Source organism: Hippocampus comes, unplaced genomic scaffold (genome assembly GCF_001891065.2).
Source record: "Hippocampus comes isolate QL1 unplaced genomic scaffold, H_comes_QL1_v1.1 scaffold155, whole genome shotgun sequence".
In the NCBI taxonomy this organism is placed as follows: domain Eukaryota; kingdom Metazoa; phylum Chordata; class Actinopteri; order Syngnathiformes; family Syngnathidae; genus Hippocampus; species Hippocampus comes.
Window position 1 is genome coordinate 530,461 of NW_017804967.1, and position 25,222 is coordinate 555,682.

The following is a 25,222-nucleotide window of genomic DNA, read 5'->3' on the forward strand; positions in this document are numbered from 1 at the left end:
CCTCTCATCTGCATCGTCATCATCCGGCCCAAAGAGCAGAAGTGTTTCCCCCTCTGAGGTCACAGCACCCCCACCCCCACCCTCTCTCCTCCCCACTCCACATCTTTCCTCTCCACTCCTCTCCTCCTTCACTCGCTCTCTCCTCCCCACACGGGGCTTTAAAAAGTGAGAACAACCGCCGGAGCAGCTCACTCCCAGCGAAGCATCCATTGGAAAGCTCACCAGCACCATCATCATCACCATTTCTCATTTGGTGGTAAGAGCCTCCATTCTTTTCTTTGCACTTGCACAACAAATTAAATCTTCTCTGCATGATCCCATTAGGAGGGTTAAAAAACATTGTTTCATTCTTAGTATGATTATTACTGCCACAGATGATAATTTACATTTTTGGCGTGTCATAGTTCAGTGTTCTTTTGGTATATAAGAGTAGGTGTAGTCTTGTTGCTTTACATAGGCTTTATTCCGTCAATCATAACGTGCAGTGTCACAAAAAAAAAAAAATTAAATCAGAAATGTTTTAAAAGGATATATACCAGATATATGTTTTTTTAATCTAGTATAGTATGTTGATTGAGTAGTATTTAGTACATATCACATTTAAATCATTACGTTCATCTCTCTGTGCCTTTTTGTGTATTGCTTTCAACCTGCACCACAAATTTCATTTTAAACACATAACAGTGCTTTTCTGTAATAATCTGTTGGTTACGTACACATCGCCTACAGTGTTATTATGCATGCAAGTAGCAAGAGGTTTCTATATCAAGTGCAAAATGTAGTTTGTTTGTTTTATTTGAAAAGCAACATTTTTTTTTTTGGACTGAAAATATAAAGCTATTAAAATGTGCTAATATCTATCAATCTAGCTATCTATCTAGCTAGCTATCTATCTAACTATCTATCTAGGTGACATTAATTGTAGAAAAAGTTTTGAAAGGATTTGTCTTAGTCTGTTTTATATCAGAAAAAAATGGCATTAAACAGGGGTGTGTCAATTTTTTTTTCAGACCTACTTTCTCTATCTCTCTACAGTATCAAGAAGCTCCATATCAGTTAATTGTCATCATTTTTTTTTTTTTGTGCCAGCCCGAACTAAAAGTTGGTGCAACCATGTAGTGTGTCAGATTTGAGCCTCCTGCATTCTTCGTTATTCTCTCTTCTGTGGATGTGTACGTCAGACTGATACTTTACTGATACTGTGCACCATTGCACACTGACATTCCCAAAGTAGCGCTTGTATCTGCATTCCAGGCTCTGTGGTCACTTGAGTTAATGACGTGACTCACAAAGACAGTGAGTTAAAACGCTAAGACTGTTTCTATATTGGTATCAGGACAAACAAAAAAAAAACTCAGCAAAAAAAACCTCGGCATTCAGAGATTGTGTGTTTATTCAGTGCTTTTATCAGAAGCCATCAATTCCTTCATCCCTCTCAGTGCAGCCCTGGAAGATGAGATGACTCAGGGCGACTCATTCATTTTACGTTGACCTCTGGGGATTTTTTTATTGCTTCCCATGGTGTTCTTCTCTTCATTCTCTTTTCTCTCCTTTCATCTCCCTCCATCCAGATGTCTCATCTCTCAATTTGCTCTCCCGCCTCTTGTTTACCTGTTGCGCTGTGTGTGGACATTCACATTTTGTAGGCCTCATACTGAGCCCTGCAGTGGGGGGAGGCTTGAAGGCAACAATGCGGCTTTATGTTCTGTGGGACTTTTACAGAGCTGGCGCAGTGAAGCATGCACCAATGCCCTCCCCCTGAGTGACTGTGGAGAATGAATAATGCCTGTTAAATAGCTTTCTGACATAGCATATTGTAGCAGGGTGTAAAGGAACAATGGCCAAATTGAAGCTTTAGTGATCCCAGCAGGTCCAACTGATTCAAAAACATGTTCTGATCTGCTGTGTAGAGACGAAGGCCATAAATGCAGTGCAATGCCCACAAATACAAAACAGGTCTTTCCCGTGTCAGTTCGTCTTACTCGATGAGCATAAAGTTTTTGGTGCCATTAGCCATTACAAATCCTCCCTTGAAAAAATATGTGAAGCCAGCAGTCTCAAACTTGGGTTTGAAGTCGGACAGTGATTTTTAATCATATCAGAAAATGTGCATTTAGAAATAGTATTCCAAGCCTTTATTACATCTTGGCTGAGTGATTGTAATGCTCTTTATTTCTGGAGTCAGCCAGTCTTCCCAGTTGGTTCAAAATGCTCTTAACTGGAGCACGTAAGAGGGAGCATGTAACTCAGATTCTGGCTTACCGCCACGGGTTCGTCTCACTCCGTCTGACCACTCTGAGCTATTCCATCGCTCAGGTGCTACCAGTTGACTTGGGTCAGCTGACCAGCTGCTTCTGGAATAACCAAAACTACTGGAAACTACCGGAAACGACTGGAGTTTTTTCTTTTGCTTCTTCTTTTTCTTTTCTTTTCCACAATTGATGACAAGTTGTCACAGTGAACATTTGCAGCACTGCAAATCAAAGTCTTTCACAAATTAAATCTAATCGAAGAAGATAAACTGTCTTTCATATTCATTCATACTTCATTTGCCTTTATTTAATCATAAGCCTGAGCTATAAGACCAAAACATATATGTATATTAAAAAACGGATATTAATTTATTTGTTTGCTAAAGAATACATCGGAAGAGGACCTTGAAAAAAATAATTGCATATTAGATCGCGATGGCATTACTAAGGAGAAAAATAGCCACAGTTTGATTATTTTTCAAAATCATTTCATCCTATAAAATCGTTTATACATTATGTTTAATTGTTATTTTTTGTGGACAGTGCTTTGTTCCACCTGTGGTTGTTTTTCAAAGGCTGTACAGATAGAGTTGAGTGGAGTACTATTCCTCACACTTCATGAATCAAATCGTGCACACTTCAGTGTACAGGAGCAACCCTAAATTTAGTCTTTTCGCACGGAAATGCAAGTATGTCGCATGCACTTTCTCACCATTTTAGGCTTCCACATTTTCTGGTCATTACTGGAAGGCAAGAATGTCCCACCTCCATCTCTTCGAACCTCAGTGCTCCGTCATCGTTGCACTTGCTTGTCAACTTGAACAAGTCCAAGCAGGTACAAACGCAATAGAGGACCAGTAAATACTGAAATGGGCCGTTGCACCCACGTTTTCTTGGTGAAACCAAGAAATTATTACATTATCAAATTTAGCTGTTGGAATTTTCCCAGTCATAAACCATTCACACTCGAATTGAATGCATGTTGTCCCCCATAATTTGGATGCCCTCGGCCCCCCACGCCACTGACCTGGATAAAAACACTTTTCAATCATGTTAAGGCCTCCAAAAAGGTGATTACAAGATTGAGGTCAAATGACACATACAGCTGTGCATGTCTTTGTTTTAATCACTGCACGTGTTTGCCCTACAAACGTGGCAGTGTTGTGACTCAGTGTCTGGCTTCTGATCCTCCGAAGATGTTTTCACTTGTTCCACTCATATTTGACCTACAAAAAAACCCCACGATCCTCAAACCCCATTGACAATGTAACACACTAAGTTTCCCAAAGTAAGTATACACACATGATTTGTGCAATGACTCTATCAGCGTCTACTTTGTGCTATGATAAAATATATTTAGAAATTAGATTCTCAGCCCACCTATTTATCAGTCAAGCACCCCTTTAACCCCGGGAGAAAAAAAAAATCCTGGAGCCATCTGTGCTATTCCGATAGAGCAACCATTCAAGAGAAATAGGTCTTCATCCATACTGATGGTCTGGCCTCATCGGAAATTTTTCTCTTGCGATCGAAGTCAGCAATGGCCCGATTTTCTAATGATCAAGATTATTCTGAGTGATTATCCTGTGGTGTGGAGGGTGTTGAGAGTGTTTTTCTTTTACTCTCTATTCTGCTTGGAAAATGGTCAAAGCCAACAACCTTAAATGTTAAACCTGTTCAGTATTTACAATCACAAATGCTTGTGTGTGGTCAACACCAAATTCTTGTTACAAATAAAGGTAAGATTGAGTGTTTATATTACATGTCTCATAAGTCATTCAACACTCTTGAGCTTTTATTTTACGTGTCTCATAAGTCATTCAACACAATACAAAGGACAAAGCAGAAGGATTTGCCACTGCAATGCAATTGCCACATGAGCTAAAAGTTAGCCTAGTGTCTTGTCCTTCTTCTTCTTTTGTATTTTCTGGATGTTCTGTGGTACCGTGGTGCCTATCACAGGTCAGTCTTGGTCCTGCAACAGACGCCTTGAGCATCTGTCTCTGTTCACGAGTGGTTGTCAGGACAATTGCAAGCTGATTCGTAATTATGACAAGGACCAAGTCTGTTAACTCGTGAGCTAGCTAGCTAGTGGCTAGTGTGTGTGTATGTATGTATGTGTGTGTGTGTGTGTGTATATATATATATATATACATACATACACACACACACACAGAGTACATAAGAAAAGAGCAAAATTCCCTTCAAAACAATGCCACTTGCCTTTGGAAGTAATGTAATTACATTTTGAGGTTGTGAGTTGAACCCAGGCATGGCCTCATGCCTCTTAGATACAAGAGGCTCCAAACAGGGTGGGAGGAACATATGTTCATGTCTGATCTGGGTGTGTTTTTAAGTTGCAGGGCTTGATACTGCATGTACTGTATTTCTCAGCCAGCATGTGAGCAGGAAACACATGTTTTCAACTGACAGGGCCGGCAAGAGGGGGGCACAGCTAAGCCGCACAGCTGCACAAAAGGAAAACAAAAAGGAAACTATAGCCCGTTGAGTCGGTGAGGTTCAGTTTGGGGGGGTGTTAAATCACTCTCCAATAGAAAGGTCCATTTGCTTTGTTTTTAGACAAGAACTAGAAAGTGGCCCATCCTTTTAACGGTGAGTGTGTGATCGCTTTACAAGGCAGCAGATCTTATTGGGCTCGTAATGATTTGCTTTGTGTGTGTGTGTGTGTGTGTGTGTGTGTGTGTAGTCAGTGATGTGAAAACACAGTTCTGCTTTCTGTGTGCCCAGTCAAGCAGAGAGGGTGAACTGGCAGACACCAGAGAATGAAAACTTTCCCAAGATTAGAGGATCAGACTGTCTGTTTGGTTAAATACAAATTTTGGGCTGGAGGGTGTTGGAAGTACATTATTGTATTGTAATTTTAGGGGAACAATGAACTGCTTTTGTACCTTTGACCTTTATATTATTAGAGGTATTAATTTAGAGTCTCAAATACATTCTGTCCGCCAGGACAGGAAACTTTTGGAGGACACCTGTGTGTTTGGACCACAGGACCTGTTGACTAAATTTAGGTACAGGGTGAGTCACTGAGAGCGTAGTGGTTTACTTGCTTGACTTCCATGCCGGTAGCGCAGTTTCAGTTCTCTCAAGTGCAAATTTGAGTGTGACTCAGTAGTCTGTCGATATAATATCTGTTCCCTGTGACTTGCTGATGGACGGTCTTTTTTTTTTCCAATCTTATGAATGGCCTGGACTATCCTTTTGTTCAACAAAAATTAATCAAACAAGGCCCTTGAGTACGTTTTTTTCCCAACCATGGTGTATATCCTTGAGAGGCATAATTTACATGCAGGCAGTTCTATTGCAACCTTATACAGGGATTTCCTTTATGATGGAATTATATTTCAACAGTGACAACGCATCCAGAATTTGTATGTAAGTTGGGAAGCACCGAAGATGCTCTACCTACCGTAAGGCAGCAGTAAAGTAACAATTTCAGTAAAGTGTTGCATGAAAAACACTTTTAGGCCATAAATAAGAAACAAGCAAAACAAAAACAATAAATACACTGGTAGCGGGAAATGAAAATTTATTTTTACGCCACTGCGCAAAATAACTTGTTACGAGCAGTTAAAATGTTGACTGTCGTAATACGAGGACCCTATAATTTTTGCAGGGTTTCCAGCGCTTCTTCCTTACTTCATTAACTAAAGTACACAATGGACATGTGTACTGTAAGTAAATTCAGTTCCAAATATCAGTCAGTATCAACTCAAAGCCCTCAACTGCTGCTAAAAAGAAAAAAGATGTCAGGAAAAGCCTCCTAGAACAGTAGAACTTTATTATCCCCCCCCCCCAATTAGTTATACAGGTTATAAATCACATTAATGGTGAAAAAGATTTAAAAATAATTTCGCGCAGTTCTTTTTTCTCATACCACAAAACGTGCCATTTACATAGGTCTGTGTAGACTTTTATCCACTGTATGTGAATGTGTGTAAAGTAAATGATTAATTGAAGCCCAAACACATCATCCAACTGTCCTGTACAATGCGTTACGATTGATTTCCTGCCTGAGTCAGAGTCGAATCCATGTTTCCTCCCCACCTGTCCCACCCTTTCCTCCCAGCGGCTTCCCTGGGGCACAGGCATAGTTTTGCAGAAAGGAAGCAACAGAGGAAACAAAGGAATTGTAACTAGAATTGTATGATAATTTTTCCTGCAATTGTTGATTCACTATTAACAATTAAGATTCATTCAACAAGCACACTCAAGCTCTATTAGTCAGCTTCCTGGTTAGATTAGGTTGTAACTTGTGCTTATATTTAGTGTCCACGTGTGTGAGGGTTTAACCCTCAATTGCATTTAATGGTGGTAGCAGTGTAAAAAAAAAAGAATTTACTGTATTACAAAACTGCAAGGGTAATCATTTCAATGTAATTTAAAACTTTTTAAAGCTTTGCATTGTTGAAGTAAAACAGGAAAAGCATGTGCCTCTAAATTGTGTCCACTTCCATTTTTTTTTTAATCCAAAACACAAACAAATATTTAATATTATTTTTGTTGTTTTTTTATGAAAAGGATAGCGGCCCTTGAAGACCGTGTTTGGACACAACCGCTCTAAGGCAAACGCAATGATTTCATTTTTATTTCTTCTTTTCAGTTCGACCCATCTATATCAGATGTTTCGATACAGCCGTATGTGAATCTAAAATCTGATCCATCCAATGCAATTTCATTTTGTGCTTGCAGAGAACTGAGGAGCTTGAAAGACCACCCCAAGACCATGACCAGAATACAATTTTTGGTGCTGTGTGCTCTCTTCTGCTGCTTAGCGGACAGTGTAAGTAGCACACTTCCTTTTTGCACAGGAAACAGAAAGGGTTCATCTATAAAATATATTTATAATCATTTCATTTCAAATCAATATCGCAATACTGTATACAACCGCTATTGCCATGCGGTCACGTGTATTTACAAGGCAGAACGACTGACAAAACATTTGATATGTTTTGAATGATGATTTTTTTAGCCTTCTCCTCTCCTAATGTAGTTTCAATGAGTGATGTGTCAGTCGAAAAGAAGATGGTAGAAGAGGTAAATTTCGCTGAAGTGAGACGAAACAGAGGCTGTTATTTACATTTCAACAGATAAAAAGATTCCGAAATAGACATGGCGGTAATTCAGACATAGCTAACGTCATCATTGGCGGACTGGCTCACTAATTGACTTTTTTTATTGTATGGATTAATTCCACAGATGTGCTCTCTGAAAGCTAATATGGAAGCATGCTGTTGCTAAATTACTCAAATAGTGGCGGGCGTAGATTGGATGACGTTAGTGTAATCTGAAATGTGAATTTTTTTTTTTAACTGAAAAAAAGTAGGCAACGTCACAATTCATGATTGTCACGCAATAACGAGACCCCCGTCACTGACTTCCTTGCGCATCGAAGAACGTCTTGAAATGAAAAGTAGAGGTAATTAAATGTTATTCGTGATCTTGAACATTGGTGCTGTTGTGTATTATTTCAGGCGGAGCTGCTCCGCTCCAAGAGAGGAACTCGTTTTTACCGAGGTGAGCCTCAGCGGAAGACATCCAGGCGGCCACTTTTCATTGTTCATATCCAGAAGCCTTCACCTTCCTTTGACACCTCCCGTGAGCCCACCCATTCTTTTTTCTTTTTGCCTTTCCTTATAACAACATCACCTCAGCTTCAGATTCTTTTGTTCCGCTCTGTTTGTCCATGTAACAATCACGATTTGTAATCTTCTCGTCTGATTGCCTCATGATTTGCATCTCTGTTTGTCCATGTAACAACCATTTGTAATCTTGTAGTATGATTGGCTGATGAATTGCATGTGGTTTGTGTGTGTCTTCTCAGCACGTTGTGTGGATAGTACGACGTCAGCCGTGCATAGTTATGGGGACACTTGGCTGCGATGGAAGGGACAGCGTGTGGAGTATTGCCGTTGTGCGTTTAGAGGACGAGAACTGTGTCACATTGTGCCCGTCATCAGTGAGTGCAACATATTATCAACACTATTCTGCTTTCACATCACGATCCAACAAGTACAATCACCGTGTTTACACCCTTACAACAAAAATACATTGATAGTGACCATTTAAGGGTTTTTTTGTATAGCCTCGTGTGATGACGCAGTAACCCCCAAAATATACACGTTTTGCTTCAAAATGTCACTTTAAAGACACAAATCAAGACAAAAACATTTAACATTTGTATTTCACTTACATGTAAATCGCTGAGAACTGTCTCCAAATTTGGTGGGCATGCAGTGAGTGAGTGCCGAAGGCGTAGTGTTCAAGCTCAGAGATCATTAGTAGTAAGGTGAAAAATAATATTCAACATTATATGAAGTCAAAAATCACTTCTCAATAAACCACATTTAGTAATATCTAAAAATTAAGGTATCAACAAAGGATGTATTTCATCATTTTTTAAAATTTACCCTCAGATGTTGACTCAATGACCAAAAACGTTGGGGTTTTTTTGCCTGAAAATCTTACCAAGATCCACTCTATAAACTCTCAGATCAACATCAAAACATTTGTTGTGCTCCAAATATGCCACGTAATGTAACTGAAACATTATGGGCATGTCATTGGGTGCTACTTAAGTGGATTGCCTTGGATAAAAAAATAAAAATAAAAATCTTGTTTTAAAGCCCCTGATCAGCAATCTGACCTAATTTTGTAATACATTATCACCTCAACAGCTTCAAAGTATAAAGTTGGGACAAGAGGCCCAACATGTACAGTAAATCACGATACAACCAAATATTGCACGTTTCTTCATTTGGTGGTCATACAGAAGATCAAGACCTTATTAGTTGATTAGCTTTTTGTGGTGAGATGTAAACGTACAATGTATGTACATTTTAACAAAGACATGACATAGTTAGTGACTTTTGGCAAAATATCTTACAGTTGACCTTTCCTGTCTGCTAGCTGTGTCTTGACTTCACAGCTAACTTGGCTGCAACAAACGCTAGCAATCGTTTTTGTTTGGGGTTTTTTCCTATTTGGTCTGAATTGCACTGTCGGCTTTCTGTAGGTGTAGTTTAGTCTGACATTGCTCCTTCCTGGTGCATTTCACCCCCCACCCCCCCCAGTGACGAATTCGGTGACTTATGGTCGCTTTTCCCTCAGAATATTTCTTACCACACAGCAGCCGGCCAACTTGTGAGCTCAGGCTGCCAGTTTTGAGCCTGCGGCTGGTATTATCCTCCAGTTAGACCTCTTGTAATAATAAATAGAGAACCTGGCTGGCAATCGCATGAAACTGTTTTTCCGCCTTGTCTGTACAGTGTTGATGAACTGTATGTGAACAAACCGTCCTAAAAAATTAAATGCAAATGCATTTTATTTGAAGAACAAATACAACTGAACTGAACTGCACTTAAAAAATGTACTGTATGGATAGAGGAAAAATATGGACAGTTTGAGCTTTTAATTAATTAATTAAAAGTAGTAATATCTTGTAACATTCAAAATATTTGTAAATCCACTTTTTTTGACTGTCTGATTGTCTTGCGTGATCTTGCTGTAACATTAATCTTCTCATTTTTTCTGCAAAAGTAATGCTATATTTCACAACATCCTAACAATTTTTTAAAATAAAAACAAGTGTGATATTATCAAACATTATTTTAAGCATAAAAAATAATATAAGGTGAAAAGTGTGGCATCAAATAACGTGAAACATTTTTCCATTTTCTGTTATATTTTAAAAATAGTGCGATGTCTTTCAAAATTGTAAACTTTTTTTGTAACTTTCTGTTACTGGCAATGTTTTTAATTTATTGTGACATGGCAGGTTAGTTAAAAAAAAGTGTAGCAGGCTGCAAGTGGGCACTGATGCTTAAGGGGCACCGTATTCGGCATTGAGCTAAATAAATTATTTTTAGCATGCTTAAAAGTCATGTCCTATTTGTTTTTTGTTCATTTGTCTGCCCATTCAAACACTTGGTGAGCAAAACATAATATTGCAGTGGCGCAAAATGAAAGGCTGAATCCCTGCTGAACACATCATCCATTATAACCTTTGTTCACTTTTTAGGTAGTGATATGCAGTATATCTTAACCCGCTTTGGTTTTCTGCCCCTTCTAGACTGCTACACGTCTCATTGCTACAATGGAGGGACATGCAAGGAGGCTGTGTACTCTTCGGACTACATTTGTCAGTGCCCCCCAGGCTTCAGTGGCTCCCGGTGTGAGATCAGTAAGTAGGGCGCGGGCTCACAATCCCCGTTTTAGTTCTTCCGAAGGTATTTGATCAGTGGTGGCCGTTTGATGCAAGCACCACCTTACCTTGATGAAGTCGGAAAAAGTTCATTTAGCGAGACAACTCTACCAATCCGCCTCTTGTGTTTGTGCAATGGGGTGCAGTCATGTAGATTCAGGTTCAGAAAACTTTATCCCCGTGGGGCAATTAGAGTAGGAACAGAAAAGGGCTTTCCCCCAAAAAACTGAAAGCATACAATTGTCCAAAATCTCTTATGATGAAGGACTAAGATTATGTAGTTTAGCCCAGACCCTGACAAAATAATTAAAATGTCTCTTAAGACATTTAGATTAATTATTGCAAACAGAAAACTCCCTAAACCATGCAAAGAGCACTGATGTATGAATGTTTTATATCTGTGCAATTCTTTCTGGGACAGTTAGACACCGCACCCTCTCAGTGGAACAATTACGCAAAGTACATCACTAGTGGCAGCTAGCCAGTGATAGCCTTAGTGAAAGCCAAAGTCAATACATGTTTGTTTGTTTTTTGATTCTTCAAAGCCATTGAGGAAGCATTGCAGGTTTCATACATTAAATAAAAACAGACCTTTAATGTCTCTCAAAATGTACAATGGTGCCCTTGACATTTTTTTCCTTCAAATCAATCTCGCTGCTCCTTCTGTGTGCCCTTCTTGGCCACATGAGAGCAGTATAACGCAGTCATATGATTATACATGGGGAGGGTCACAAGTTAAACTTCTCTTTAAGGCGCCTTAGTCGATCTTCACAGAGACTAGCAAATTGAGCCTGTGTATTATTATATTAAATATTAGTATTGGGATATTATATCCAAGGCAAATCTCTATAGTTGTTTTAAATACACAATGTGTTGTTCTCTTTGTCTGATGTTTAGTTTGACAGTAAACTTCAACTTTGAGCGGCAATAAACAGCTTGAAAGCTGGCTTTGAAGAATTATTCTGCCAAATCGCTGCTTGCCGTCACTGTCACCACACAGTCTTAGTATTTCAAATTTTTGCTCGCAAGACAAAGCAAGCAATCATCTGATTCCGCAAGACGAAAAACACTTGAACCGCGCACAATCAGGTTCCCTTTGGTATGCAATAAGGACGTAATGTCAAAATGATAACATTCAAATGCTGTGAAGAATTGTTCCGCAGTGGGAAATAGCCTTCATCCGGTCAGAATAAATGCATTTGATAAACCCTTAAGAGAGACATGAATGCCAAGAATAATCAAGGGTGTACGTGTATCTAATCAGTCAGCTGTTTGTTTCCAGACACCAAAGAGAAGTGCGTTGTGGGCAGTGGGGAGGCCTATCGCGGCACGTGGAGTCTCAGCAAGTCGGGAGCAGAGTGCATCAACTGGAACAGTACGGCACTCAGGGGAAAAAAGTTCACCGCCAGGAAAGTGGAGGCCAGCAACCTCGGGCTAGGCAACCACAACTTCTGCAGGTTTGTAAGAAAATACAGATCTGTATGGGCAAATACCCTGCGCCAATTGATCATTTGATTAATTAATTAAGTCGTCGTTTTTAGAATCGCACACTGGGCTGTTTAGAACTCTCTCACAGTTGGATTTCCCACTCAGTGTTTAAACCGTACCTTTCTCATGCGGAGACCCAAAGATGATTTTCTCTCCTCTCAGGAACCCCGATCGTGACGGTGCTCCTTGGTGTTACACTTACAAAGGCACTCAAATCATCTGGGAGTACTGTTCCTTGCCCAAATGTTCACAAGGTAGCACCTCACATCAAGCACTCTACTGACCAGTACATTAATGGTTGTTATGTAACCCATATGTGTGCTCCCCTATGTGATTTACATCAGATAAGTACGAAGAATGCACGAGAGGGATCGGTCTGACTTACAGGGGTACGAAGTCCGTCACTAAAAGTGGCGCCCTTTGTCTCCAATGGGACTCTCCGGCTATCATGCACAAGACCAACAACGCTTGGAGGTCTGATGCCCTCGAAGTGGGCCTGGGCAGCCACAGCTACTGCAGGTACAAAAGCCGGGATGAAAACAATGTCGTTAAATCATATAAAATAAACTCAGTTCCTCAAAGCATCTGCTTTCATCCAACAGGAATCCTGACGGTGATAAAGGCCCGTGGTGTCATATATACAAGAATTTGCAGCTGACGTGGGAGCTCTGTGATGTCCCGAAATGCAGTGAGTTGTTTACACCCTTTTTCATTGTTTTTTTTCAGCAGTCTGTCGTCGCTTCAATATAAATGCAAGCCTTTAAAATGTAAAGCATAAAAGGGTAAATGTTGCTGCTGTTCCGCACTGTAATGTCATCTAGAAATAATCTCACTCTCACTGGTTCAATGTTATTAGTTACTCCACTTATCATAAATATGACACTGTATTGGAAGTGCGTTTTTAACATTAATGATTAAGGATGAAGTTTTTATTTTTAAAAATAAATACGTATTTGTTTTTAGATATAAAAAAAAGTCTTTCTAATTTATGGGTTAAATTTTCATGAACAACAACTTTGACATCTGGGAAAGCAAATAGCGCGCACCTTTGCTGGAAACCACAGCGATCGGTGTCCTTAAAGGAAAGGGTCATTTTGTATTCTATTCTCATCATCTGCAATGTCCTGTAAGTTTTTTTTTTTTTTTTTTTTTTTTTTTTATTTGAGAATTGTCTTTGAAGATTATTCCCAGCCAAAAAGACAATTCAGTCTGACTATGATATTCCTGTCCATTGTCCTGTCCTGCCCGTTGTCCATTTCTGTCTGCTGCAACACACCTGGTTCAAATTATCAGGACTGTTATCTTGCTTTTTCAGAGCTTGCTGATGAGCTTTACGCACTCCATGACTTGAACTAATGAAATTAATGAACTGTGATATTCAAAACTGCATTAGTTTCACTGAGTGGACTCCTCTCTTTTTCAGCGAGACGTCCATCCACCATCACCCCACTGGGCCCTCGAGGCCCCATGATCAACAACAACCGAGGTATGACATCATCATGACCCCATCAAACCCCAGTCAGTTTGCTCGTGTTGTTTGAAGAGTCGTCTCACAATCCGTCCGTCCTATCTTCAGGAAAATGCGGCCAGCGTTTGGACAACACCCTGAGCCAACCTACCTTCCGCATGTTCGGAGGTCGTGAAAGCGACATTACGGAACAGCCCTGGCAGGCCGCCATTAATGTCTACCAGGCTCGTCTGCGGCAACACTTCCACCGCTGCGGAGGAATTCTCATTGACTCCTGTTGGGTCCTGTCTGCAGCTCACTGCTTCGAGCCCACGTAAATGAGACTCACTCGTTACATATCTCCCTATAACGCACTGATAACATGTTGTGGTTGACTACTTATACAATACAGAGCAGCGATACTTGATAGTGCTCATACTTTTTGTTCAAAAACACAAAACTTTAATGAACGTGGCACAAGTTTCACTCAAAAGCCTGTAACGCAAGTCATTTTAATTAAGTGGTGTCTCATTCTGAACACTAGGGGCACTATATCAAAGGAGTGCACGGAGTAGATAAGAGAATAAGTGGCTCTACACAGAGGATGCCATGTTACCTCTTTGTTTTTTTCTACAAAATGTGAGTTAAAAAAATACAGGACTTTTTTTTTGGGAATAACAAAAGTTCTAAAATAAAACTACTAAACATAAAACATGGCCGACATAGCTTCTTCCTGGAAGGTATGTCAGGCTGGTGAAGTGGTATCGGTAGTATTGTATCGGAGCATTTTCATGAGAACAGTTGTACAGCATCTGTACTGAGCCTAGTATCGTTATAGATGCATATCTGCCCAAACACACACCTGGCATTGTCATACCATACACTACATGTCACGTCATACCATGAAGGTCATGTGTGTTCTCCTTTGTGCAGGGATAAACCTTCAAAGTTGGAGGTCATTCTGGGCAGGACATTCCGCAAACAGAATTCCAGCAGTGAGCAGATTTTCAAAGTGGAAAAATATTGGATCCATGAGAAATTTGACAACGAGACGTTTGACAATGACATCGGTGGGTACAACTGACATGCTCAATTAACCTCTTATATGCTATTGTATTGAATTAAGGCACAATGTTTGTACGTGCCCCTAACTCTGTGAACTTTCCTCATTGTACATTCATGCATTTGGTTAAAGCCACGCCACTCACTAATGTTCATGAGTGAATTCTCAAATTCACATCATGCGCACATCCAGCTTCAACAAAATAGCAGTGCATGCAATACTAAGTGAGTCAGATTGGCATGCCACGCTGACTTTCTCGCATCCAATATTTTCTTGCAGCTCTGCTGAAGCTGAAATCAGACATTGGTGTCTGTGCCGTGAACTCTCCAGAGGTTCTCCCTGCGTGTCTTCCTGAAGCTGGCCTGGTGTTGCCTGACTGGACCGAGTGTGAGATCTCAGGCTACGGGAAAGACTCTGAGTGTACGCCAACTGACCTCTGACATGAACTTGACTGCGGCCCTGTTCTCACCCTGGAGGTGATGTTCAACTTGTCCTTTTCTCCTCCATAGTTTCTGCCCATTATTCTGAGCGTGTCAAGAGAGGTTTTGTTCGCTTGTGGCCCAGAGAGCGTTGTGTCCCTGCTGTGCTGTCTGGACGCACAGTCACCGCCAACATGCTGTGTGCGGGCGACACAAGAGGCCTGGATGACGCCTGCAAGGTGAGTCCCCATTACTAACTTATTTACACTACGGTGCAGCAAGTATACATCATTCAAGTACACAGGCAAATTCTCATGGCGATTATAGTATTGCGGGTTAAAGAGAATTGTACCTAAATACATACATTGAAAATCAAACCGCTGCAAAACACTAAATGACATTCTATTTAAAAGTGAAAAACAAATTAACTGTACTTGAATTTTGTTGTCGAAAACAAGTGCTATGGCTTCACACTGGATTAGACTGGCGACAGGGGTGTCGCCAGTCTAATCCGGTCTGAAGATGCCTAATTAGGTAAACTATACTTTAGATGTTTTTCTAAATACCTTTTGAACGCCCTTCCAGGGAGACTCTGGCGGTCCTCTCGTCTGCCGCAACAATGACAAAATGACCCTGATGGGAGTCGTCAGCTGGGGTGATGGCTGCGGCCAGAGGGATAAACCCGGAGTCTACACACGCGTCACCCGTTACATCGACTGGATTCATAACAAAATGACGGCCAACCCGATCTGAGCAGCAAGATGACGATGCGTTCACTTAATTATGCGTGTTGTATCTAAATCCAAATAGTGGATGTTTGAGACAAGCACTTGCTTCGAGGGACCAAGAGGAACTTCTGTCATGGGCTCTGAACACTCACAGTTGCTCCATGTTCTTCACTTCCTGTGCTTGAGGGCCCAGTGTGTCCCCCCCTTGAGGTCATCTATGTGTGTTTACATGCACAGATGTGTTCAGTTGCTTTGGTCAGTTCACCCCTGTGGAGCTGGTTGCGGTGTGAAGGGTCAGTGATCGGCAGCACCCGCAATGGCAAAGGCTCAACACAGACTTCTGCATCACATTCAGTTCATAAAATCTGCTGGTTCAGATTCTGCTCGATTTTATAATTTTTTTTGTTTTATTTTTTTACTTGGGAATATGTAACAGGGACTTTTTTTGTAACATAACACTCGTGACACATGGATACAGCCTAGCATGGACAGCAGCATGTAAAGTATAACGTTTGTATGATTGCCTTTTTTCATATTTTGATAAACTACGTAGCTCCAGACAAATAATTTGTACCTGTGTGTTTTTAACTTTTCTACTAATTTAATATTTATGTGTATTTTATAGAAATTTACATGTGTTGTAAATAATTTATTGTTCTATAATCACAGCGGGTAAAATACATTAAATTTTTGGACTCACGACACTTCCTCTGCTTTGTGTTTTTATTTTTATTCAATTCTGACCCTGGATTTCTGACCCGTGAGGTGGACGTGCTAACTCATCGACCACTGTGCCACCCAGGTAAAGTCATTGGTTACTTTAAATCGATATGCGACTCTCTTAGTTTGTTTGACAACAGGCTTGAACAGGGAAGTTAGGAAAAACCTTTTTCAATCATTGTTTACTGTCTCCCAAAACACTGCCAAGTTGTGCTGTAAATTGATTTGCCAAAATCATATTTGGAAAAACTCCCAAATTGGGTCACTCGTATCTCAAGGCACCACTGTAAAAGAACATTTTAAAATGAAGCAAAACCAATATCTTTGCCATTCGTTTGGAACACCTTTGCAGTCTTTTTATTAAAGTAGCCTTTATTTTAAGTACATTCATATAAGGTCAGCTTTGAATTAGTAAATCAGATCATTTGTTTGTTTGTTTGTTTGTTTATTGAACATAAAACATATACAGTAATAATTTGACAGAAAATAAGGTAAATAAAATAGTAAAGAGGAAAGAGAAATTAGTCATCATTCAACACAGTTATTATGTTCAAGGGAGTAGGAAGAAGTAAAGAACTTATCTAGTCCTACCCCGTGTTGTATGTTTATATCTATTGAATCATTTTTATATCAATCAGAAAAGAAACAGAGTAAGAAGAAAGAAGTCTCCATTAAGGCTCATGCTTTACCCTTAACCGTGATATTTTTATACTTTTGGTTTGTATCGGGAATTTATATATACACACCCTGGCACTCTTGTGTTAATTTTCTCTTGTATTCATAATGGATATTTCAATACCTTTCTCTATTTATCAACCTAGTTCTGATTCATTATATTTAATGTTTAGAATTTATCATTTTAACTCTGATTGTTGTAGGTAGTTTGTACTATTTTTTTGAATTTGTTTTTGAACTCAGCAAGCATCAATGAAGGATGGAGGAAATGTATTTTTGCAATTTATGCGTTCTCCCAACAATATTTTTTTTAAAAATCAAAACACCACTGTGAATCGAGGTGCAGACGAACCTTGGGACTCATTATACTATAATGATGACAATGTAGCTACAAACGGACGGAGTGGGTGGTGGAAAGGATCGAATTAGCATAAAATGGATGAAAATGTGTTTCTTGATTGTATTGTCCTCACTGAAGGCAGGACCCATCATGTTCAGTCCATGTGTGACAGCAGCTTGTGTACTGTATTCTGTCTTGGAACGAGGCAACCACATGCTGCTTCACCATGTCTCCAGATGATGTACCCACATGTCATTGCCCGGTTTGTTACACATCCACTCTATTTTATATTATGAGCCTTCATGGATTGGTCTCTGGTGGTGGGTTTTTCAAGGTACATGCTGAAATTCTTGGCGCTTCTAATCTCTATACATGAGCGGTATTACATTTTAAAATGGTAAGAGACTGGACTCATTGGCCTGATAGAACCAGAGGTGGGATAACGCACTTGTCCACTAGGTGGTGTTTCAATCCCTGCTCGAGGTGTGTTCAGAGGAAAGAGAAAGGGGACGATAATCACTTATTTCACAGACCTACATATCCACTCCACAAATATGGTACAGTGGCGAAAAAAACGAAGGTTATGGATTTTTTTTTCATTGAAACAGACCAGAATTAATTTTCGTATGTGAAAACATTAATTGGATGCAAACCGTCTTTTCCCGCCGTTTATGTGACCACTCAAATCAGTGTTAAATTTTTTTAATTTCCTGTTTTTACGCAGGTTGCTCATGAAAAGGTTTGTATAAAATGATCTGATATGCGGTGTCAAGAGGCGTGGATCCACGGGAGGTAAGGAAATGCAAATGAGTCGAGTTGGAACTGTCCTCCGTATTTTGTGTGCGAGTGCTGTCGTTGCTTGAGCGCATTTGCATGTGGGACACCGAACAAAGACGTCGATTTCTTCATCACTTGAGTTAAGAGACTTCATCCTAAATCATGAAAATGGTAATGTATTATTTGACAAACAGAATGTTCATTTCGTTTATCATTTCATTTTAAAATGTTCTTCGTTATAAAAATTATCTTTTAGAATATCATGATTAACATCTCTCTCTCTCTCTCTCTCTCTCATATCGTGACAATATATATATATATACATATATATTGATATTCAAATAATATTACATGATTCATGAATCATAATTATAGTTCATTTTGACGTAGAAAAAAAGGTGCCGTACAATAATTCTCCCATGAAGTCTTACAAATCTGACAGAAATGTTAATTCAGAACTACTATGACTGATTTTTTAAATTCGACATACAGTACTGTATGAACCTACTGTACAGTAGAGAGAGTCTGAGTTCCCTTGTATGCAAATTGAATCATTTGAATGCTGCAGATTTCACTCCATTGTTAAAAGGTTTTTATTTCCTTTCCCCCCTTTAAGAGGACGCTGTTGTTTTGTGTGTGTGGTCGTACTTATACTCACTGATTTTCATAGTTTTAGTTTGACACCTTTTGGTAAAAAAAAAATATATATATATATATATATATAATTTTACTTACGATTGAATAATCTGATGATAATAATTCTCAAATGAGGAAAAGTGAGTTTGTATTTGCTACAGATTTCTTCCTGGTTCTCTTATGTCATGAAAGGCAGCATTGTCTCTGACTGACTTTCTATGTGATGACATACAAGTGTGATCACACCTAACAGAAGAAAAATCACCCCCTTTAACCTTCCACAATCATTTACTCGATGTCAACATTTCTTTTGTGACAATTTTCACCTGTGGAGTCCTATGAGAAAACAGACTGGACAGTCGCTCTCATTTACTGGTTGGATGCAATTTTTAATCTTCTATTTTCCAGGACTGAAGCACAGGTTGGAAAGAAAAAGATGTTTGTATACGAGCACAGTGACACAAAATAATAAGCCGTGTATTGCACTGAACACAATGCATTCATTTCAAACAAAAAGTTTACTCATCACACATCTTAGTCTACTCATAAAATACAACCAAGGTCTATTTGTATATTTAATAATTAAAATACAAATTGTCATAGTATACTTGAGGTACAATAGTGTCTGCAAATCACCCATTTTTCAGTTTCCTCGTCAATGTAACAAGATTCAGAAACAGTATACAGTAATTCTAATAAACATAAACCATTATAAGTGAGTTATCATTTGAAAACTTGATTTAAATGACCATGACCTAATATGGTTCCTTTCGCTATACTGTATGTGCATGAGGAATATGTGGCTGTTCAATAATAGCAAATGAAGAAAAAAAAAACATGTTACTTATGGATAAACAGTAAGCGTTTTTTTTGTTGTTGTTTTTTTTTGGGGGGGGGGGTTGCTCTGCCACATTAAGATGTATCCAACATTGATTTTTCCTGCCCGAACAAAGTGTCTTTATCCATCAGGGAGAGCTTCTGCCTGACTCATAATATTTGACTAGTAAAGACAAGTCAATGATTAGGCATGCATTCATGAGAGCACAAACTTGAAGCGAACAAATTGAAATAGCCAATTATTTTTTTTTCTCCTTGCAGAATTTCTTTGGCAAATTGAAGAACATGTAAGTATGACGACCTCAAATGTCTACTCTTGTGTAAAGTTTTGAGCCAAGCCTCTTTTATCTCCTCTCAGCGGCGCTCCAGCACCACCTAGGAGGACAGGTGACATAACGTCCCTCTAAAAAGTGCATTTATTACTGTGTTTGTAGCGCTACATTCCAAACTCCATGATTGTTTCAGGCAACAACGAGGACTTTGGGTGGAAACAGCAGGGAGTTGTAAGTAAAGTGTTTTAATGTCAGCTTTTTTTTCTTGACAGACTCGACCCACAAATAATGAAATTATCATGGTCAGAATCATTTTTTTTACAGTGCTTGCCCTCATTTGACTCACAGGCGAGCTAGAGCCTATCCCAGGATCACTAATGTGAGGAATACTCAAAATAAATCACCAGTCCATCGCAGGGCACATATAGACAAACGACAAATCACCCTCGTATTTACACTTACAATTGATGCGAGGACAATTTAGATTTATATGATGTAGAATAATACAAGGCAGCGCGGTGGTCAACTCGTTAGCACGTCGGCCTCACAGTGCAGAGGTGCAGGGTTCGATTCCGGCTCCGGCCTTCCTGTGTGTAGTTTGTATGTTCTCCCCGTGACTGCATGGGTTTTCTCCGGGTATTCTGGTTTCCTCCCACATTCCAAAAACATGCATGGCAGGCTGATTGAACACTCTAAATTGTCGCTAGGTGTGAGTGTGAGCGCAGATGGTTGTTCGTCTATGCGTGCCGTGGGATTGGCTGGCAACCAGTTCAGAGTGTACCCCGCCTACTGCCCAAAGACAGCTGGGATAGGCTCCGGCACGCTCCGCGACTCTTGTGAGAATAAAAAGATCAGAAAATGGATGGATGGATGGATGGATGGATGTTCTTACTAAATTGGAGAGGCAACAATGTGGACTGTAAACGTTTCAGTGGCAAGAGGATGAGGAGGAGGGTGACATGTATGAAGTCCCTCCCTGCGAGCGTCCAGTTGTCACAGTCCCGCCGAGGCAAGTCGAAGAGAACGTTTATATAGGTAAGAACATTCGCTCACACACAAAGAGAATAGTTGTACAGTGGCGCCTTGAGAAACGAATGACCCTCTTGAAAAGCCAATTTTTTTGCTTTGACATGTGAGCGCAGACACGAGAGATATGAGCGCTGTGTGGTGGCAGTGAATTCAATTCAATTTACTTGACAATAATCTGCACGTTGCCAAGTAGTGAACAGTTCGACGAAAAGCGTCTTCAAGCCATGTATTGCCCTTCCCGGTTGAAGGTGACCATCAAGGGAAAGCAAACAAAGACAAAAAAACTACAAAACTTAGCCTTTCAGGCCGATAACTTATTGCTTGTGCAAATTATCATCTATGATGCAGTGCTCTAGCCCTTTCAGCAGCAGGTTGAACACAAATGGTGTGCAGACAAGATAGACAATAAAACAATGTAACAGTGCTCAGTCATATATTTTTCATCCTCATTGAACAGTACATCTGTCTGTCTTAAATTGTCCTAAGGTCGCTAAGGCGAGTACACCAGAAAGAGAAGCACAACATTCAGTTGATGCAGTGTGAATTTTTTTTTAATTCCATTCATCTATTGTATGTTTTTCATTCAAAACTGAAAAAATGTCCATAGGGGTGAATGCGAGTGTGAGTGGTTGTTTGTGAGCCCCGTGATTAATATCAGCCCAGAGTGTATCCACTTCCCGCGCAAGGTCAGCTGGGATAGACAAATGCTAAAGAAAATATTTTCCACGTTTGTAATTTTTTTCAGAACGAACCCCGAGTGATGCAGTCCCACGACGGCCGGCTGTGCCCACATCAAGACCGGGTGGAAAACCTCAGGTAAATACATCAAATGTGTTGTGTATGTCTGTTTCTGGTCATTTTACAATATATTTGTAAATGCTTACCTTCTGTTTTGTACAGAAGCCTCATCAGCAGGCTAAGGAGTTTAACGGCAAGAAACGTGAGTAACACACACACAGTTTACAGTGGCATGGTCGAATAGTGTACACTGTGTAGGGCATAGTGGTTCGCACATTTGCTTCTGTTCAAAGGCTGAGGGTTTGGATTTGGCATGTGCTTGGGTTTTGTCTAGCTTCCTCCAATATTTCGAATATGCATGCTTGGTACACTGAAGACTCTGACATTGGGATGGGCAAATTTTTGTTCTTAGGGCCATAACGTATGGGCCAGGTCTTTCATAGAAGAGATAAACAAAAAAGTTGCAATCCATCCAAAATCAATGAATGTATGTTATTTTTAACATGATGTTGAGTCTTCTGTAATCCTTCAGCTCCTGAGGTGGACAGAAACGAGAAGCCTGGCAGGAAAAAGATGGTGCCGCCTCCTGCTCCCTTTCTTACGTCTACCATTGAGGAAGGTGCAGTCATTCATGTCAAATAACGCAATTTTTTTTTTTTTTTAATAGCAAGCATATGTATATATATGTATGTATATATAAGACAAATGTATCGGGACAGCTGGTCGATGACCCCTTAGGGAGATGAAATCAGGGCAACTTCAACTCTTCTAGGAAGACTTTCTACCCGTTTTGGTGTAACAGAATCTTGTGTTGATGGCGCCCCCTTGTGTCTTTGTGCAGCAGTAAACGCTGGGCAGAGAGATATTGCCCCCTATCTATCTATCTATCTATCTATCTATCTATCTATCTATCTATCTATCTATCTATCTATCTATCTATCTGGCTTGCTGGCTGTTGGCTAGCGAGCTAGCTAGCTATGTCTCTGTCGGTCACATTATTGGTGGGAAATGTTTTGAAAAGATTTCTCTTGGTTGTTTTTTTTTTTATATGTATTACAAAAAAAGGTATGGAGACTTTTTTGTGTTTTGTGTTGTATCTAACAATCTTTGTACAACATCCATCAGCTCTACAGCTGGTTCTTGCCATCTATGTTTCTATCCATGTCACTATATACCAGTCATCTTTCTCTATCTAATTTTTTTGTTTGCATTTCAGATGTATATTTGGATCCAAATGAAGAACAGGTAAATTAATTAAAATGTAAAATTAGAAAATTCTATACAAGGTGCAACATCATGAATATCTAGAACAACAAATTATTTTCAGTATCAACTCTATTTTAATTGTCCAGCGACAAAAAGGGAAATGCACAAGATGTACTGTATACGCAACTGTGTAAAGCTCATTTTTAAACTTCACAAAACATTTACATGAGACTCATATCTGATTTTCTTTGAGGTGTTTTTATATCAATTATGTGATGCAAAGCTCCAGAATAAAATGGGCCTGTTTTAAAGTCAAATCTTGTCCACCGTACAGTACAGTGCCATTCTCATACATCAAACGCTGTGTGTTCTCATGTTTCAGAGGGCTAACGACGACCTGTATTTAGAACCAGCAGCTGGTAGGGCGCATGAATGTGGACTAGATTATCTTGAGTCAATGTTTGCATAGTTTGCATGAAAAGTCTTCCAGGTACAGATCTGAATTTCATTCCCTTCCTGTCCCTCAGCTTGCCCTCCGACCCCCCGGGGCCCAATGAGAATGTCATCATCCACCAAGACGTCACTGACGCATTCGCCCATGTATGTGACCATCTATCACTGACACAGGGCCACAATATTAGGTGCACCTGCACAATCTAATACAGTCCAGATGTATCAATTATTTTGCTCTACTCATGTGTGAGTGTGAGAGTGGATGGTTGCTCGTCAATGTGTGCCCTGCGATCGGGTGGCAACCAGTACAGTACACAGTCATATTGCACTACATGTAGCCTGACATGCTTTCATCCTGCAGAATGAAGCCTCCGCTTCCAAGAGCAAAGTCAGTGAGTTTTCCATTTTCGCTTCCCGTTGAAGACATTGGAACTTTTCATTCCCATTCATATAGTTAACAGAACTTAGTGCAGCTTCTTCCTATGGCACACCATTACATCTATTTCCTTCCTTTCAGAATTCTCTCCTGCCTTCCTTAACAGAGGTAAAATCAGGTAGAAATGCTTTTATTCCTTTTTTTTTTTTTTTTTTTTACAATGGATATAACAAGTCTTCACACCCCTGGGCAAATATTATGAAGCCTTCAGGTTTGTGTTTATACTGTTGAATATTTTGAACTGTTCATAATTCCCTTCACTTTTGCCAAGTTCTAGCTGAAGAAAAACTGTTCCAAAACATGATGCTGCCTCCACACCTCACTCTACAGTTGGTATGGCGTTCTTTTGGTGCAACCACATTGTCGTCGTTGTTATTATAAATATTCTAAAAAGAAATCAGATTAATTCTGGAAAAAGTTTTGAAATTATGGTCTCGGCTCTTTTTATTTTTATTTTTTTATCACAACCTGGCATTCACACAGGGGTGTGTAGACTTTTTATATCTACTGTTAATGTGATAGTCCGGCGATGCTTAAGAAAATCAACATATCCAAACATTTTAATTCCTAACTTTGAAGGAAGACCCGTCACCTCCAAACTGCCCTCACCAGCGGAAGGTTTTAAGCCCCCTCTGCCAGCCAGTCGAAAGGACATTATGCTCAGGTCAGTAACCAAGTGCAATCGGATAAAGTACTCTAAATACTTGTAAAATTGATACACATTTTAATTCAGATTGGCTTAACTTTGTAGGCCAACAGTATAATAAAGCTTTGTTTGTTATTAACATTTCGGTCTACATTTCAGCCATGCAAATCCCCACATGCTGATGACTAAGCATGCAAGTAAGCTCATTTATTTTTCACCCCAAAATGCTTAAATCATCACTTTAATAAATTCGAGGTTTTTAGAGTTGGAATAAAAAAACATTTTATTTTCTATTCTGAGTCTCTGGTGGCGGGAGAACAACCAAACAATCCGGGAATGAGGTGAAAAAATTAATAAATACAAATTAAAAAAGTTGCATAATGGAGACATGTCGACTTATATTCAAGTGATATCATGTAGGACAAAGATTGGTTTGCTGGTGATTGCAGCAGGCAAACAGCAGAGGATCTCTTACGGAGAGTCAATAAGGTATTGTAATACTTTCATGTTTCAAGGTCTTGAGGGACCACATGCATGACTGCGTTTTTTTTTAAGTTTGGGGCAACTTTGCAGGCACATATTTCCCATTAATGATGGTTGAATTAAAATGTGTTTAAAAAAAAAACAAGACAAACAGTATAAAACAGTATGTGCATGTCAATAAATTTAAATAACAAGGGAAAACCTTTTCTGGGTGGCCCGGTGGTCCAGTGGTTAGTGCGTTGACCTCGCAGTGCAGAGGTACTAGGTTCAATTCCAGCTCTGGCCTCCCTGTGTGGAGTTTGCATGTTCTCCCCAGGCCTGCGTCGGTTTGCTCCGGGTACTCCAACCCCCCC

At 39.7% G+C, this 25,222-nt stretch overlaps 2 protein-coding genes across 6 annotated transcripts; both read left to right on the forward strand.

The window, feature by feature from the left end:
* The first annotated feature begins 127 nt into the window (after positions 1–127).
* Positions 128–16,321, forward strand: plat (plasminogen activator, tissue). 3 transcript variants are annotated; one of them, XM_019888783.1, is made up of 15 exons: positions 128–256; positions 6,966–7,056; positions 7,748–7,871; positions 8,098–8,232; positions 10,345–10,455; positions 11,759–11,933; positions 12,127–12,218; positions 12,309–12,483; positions 12,567–12,652; positions 13,388–13,450; positions 13,541–13,745; positions 14,345–14,481; positions 14,754–14,894; positions 14,984–15,132; positions 15,479–16,321. In XM_019888783.1, the coding sequence occupies exons 2-15, from the start codon at positions 7,000–7,002 to the stop codon at positions 15,644–15,646; spliced, it is 1,818 nt and encodes a 605-aa protein (XP_019744342.1). In that variant the 5' UTR covers positions 128–256; positions 6,966–6,999; the 3' UTR covers positions 15,647–16,321. The 3 variants fall into 3 exon arrangements, with proteins under 3 accessions (XP_019744342.1, XP_019744359.1, XP_019744350.1); XM_019888800.1 differs by having other exon boundaries at positions 7,748–7,790; XM_019888791.1 differs by lacking the exon at positions 128–256 and adding an exon at positions 4,639–4,865.
* A 1,534-nt stretch (positions 16,322–17,855) lies between these two features.
* LOC109525742 (B-cell linker protein) lies at positions 17,856–24,957 on the forward strand. Of its 3 annotated transcripts, XM_019886518.1 has the most exons (18): positions 17,856–17,936; positions 18,081–18,148; positions 19,868–19,893; positions 19,965–19,993; positions 20,072–20,109; positions 20,811–20,913; positions 21,653–21,723; positions 21,808–21,847; positions 22,178–22,264; positions 22,862–22,890; positions 23,234–23,270; positions 23,379–23,451; positions 23,666–23,696; positions 23,822–23,858; positions 24,320–24,404; positions 24,546–24,583; positions 24,687–24,727; positions 24,807–24,957. In XM_019886518.1, the coding sequence occupies exons 6-18, from the start codon at positions 20,838–20,840 to the stop codon at positions 24,882–24,884; spliced, it is 723 nt and encodes a 240-aa protein (XP_019742077.1). In that variant the 5' UTR covers positions 17,856–17,936; positions 18,081–18,148; positions 19,868–19,893; positions 19,965–19,993; positions 20,072–20,109; positions 20,811–20,837; the 3' UTR covers positions 24,885–24,957. The 3 variants fall into 3 exon arrangements, with proteins under 3 accessions (XP_019742077.1, XP_019742061.1, XP_019742069.1); XM_019886502.1 differs by lacking the exons at positions 17,856–17,936; positions 18,081–18,148 and adding an exon at positions 18,159–18,304; XM_019886510.1 differs by lacking the exons at positions 17,856–17,936; positions 18,081–18,148 and adding an exon at positions 18,159–18,304 and having other exon boundaries at positions 21,811–21,847.
* Positions 24,958–25,222: the final 265 nt, after the last annotated feature.

What these genes read in the sequence shown, in the direction of transcription:
- LOC109525742 (XM_019886502.1), top strand. An exon ending in AGCACCACCTAGGAGGACAG is followed by an intron (nt 19,994 to 20,071) that starts GTGACATAACGT and finishes TGATTGTTTCAG; the next exon opens with GCAACAACGAGGACTTTGGG. An exon ending in CGAAGAGAACGTTTATATAG is followed by an intron (nt 20,914 to 21,652) that starts GTAAGAACATTC and finishes AATTTTTTTCAG; the next exon opens with AACGAACCCCGAGTGATGCA.
- plat (XM_019888783.1), top strand. Translation starts at nt 7,000, where the DNA reads ATGACCAGAATACAATTTTTGGTGCTGTGTGCTCTCTTCTGCTGCTTA. An exon ending in GGCAACCACAACTTCTGCAG is followed by an intron (nt 11,934 to 12,126) that starts GTTTGTAAGAAA and finishes CTCTCCTCTCAG; the next exon opens with GAACCCCGATCGTGACGGTG. An exon ending in CATGATCAACAACAACCGAG is followed by an intron (nt 13,451 to 13,540) that starts GTATGACATCAT and finishes TCCTATCTTCAG; the next exon opens with GAAAATGCGGCCAGCGTTTG.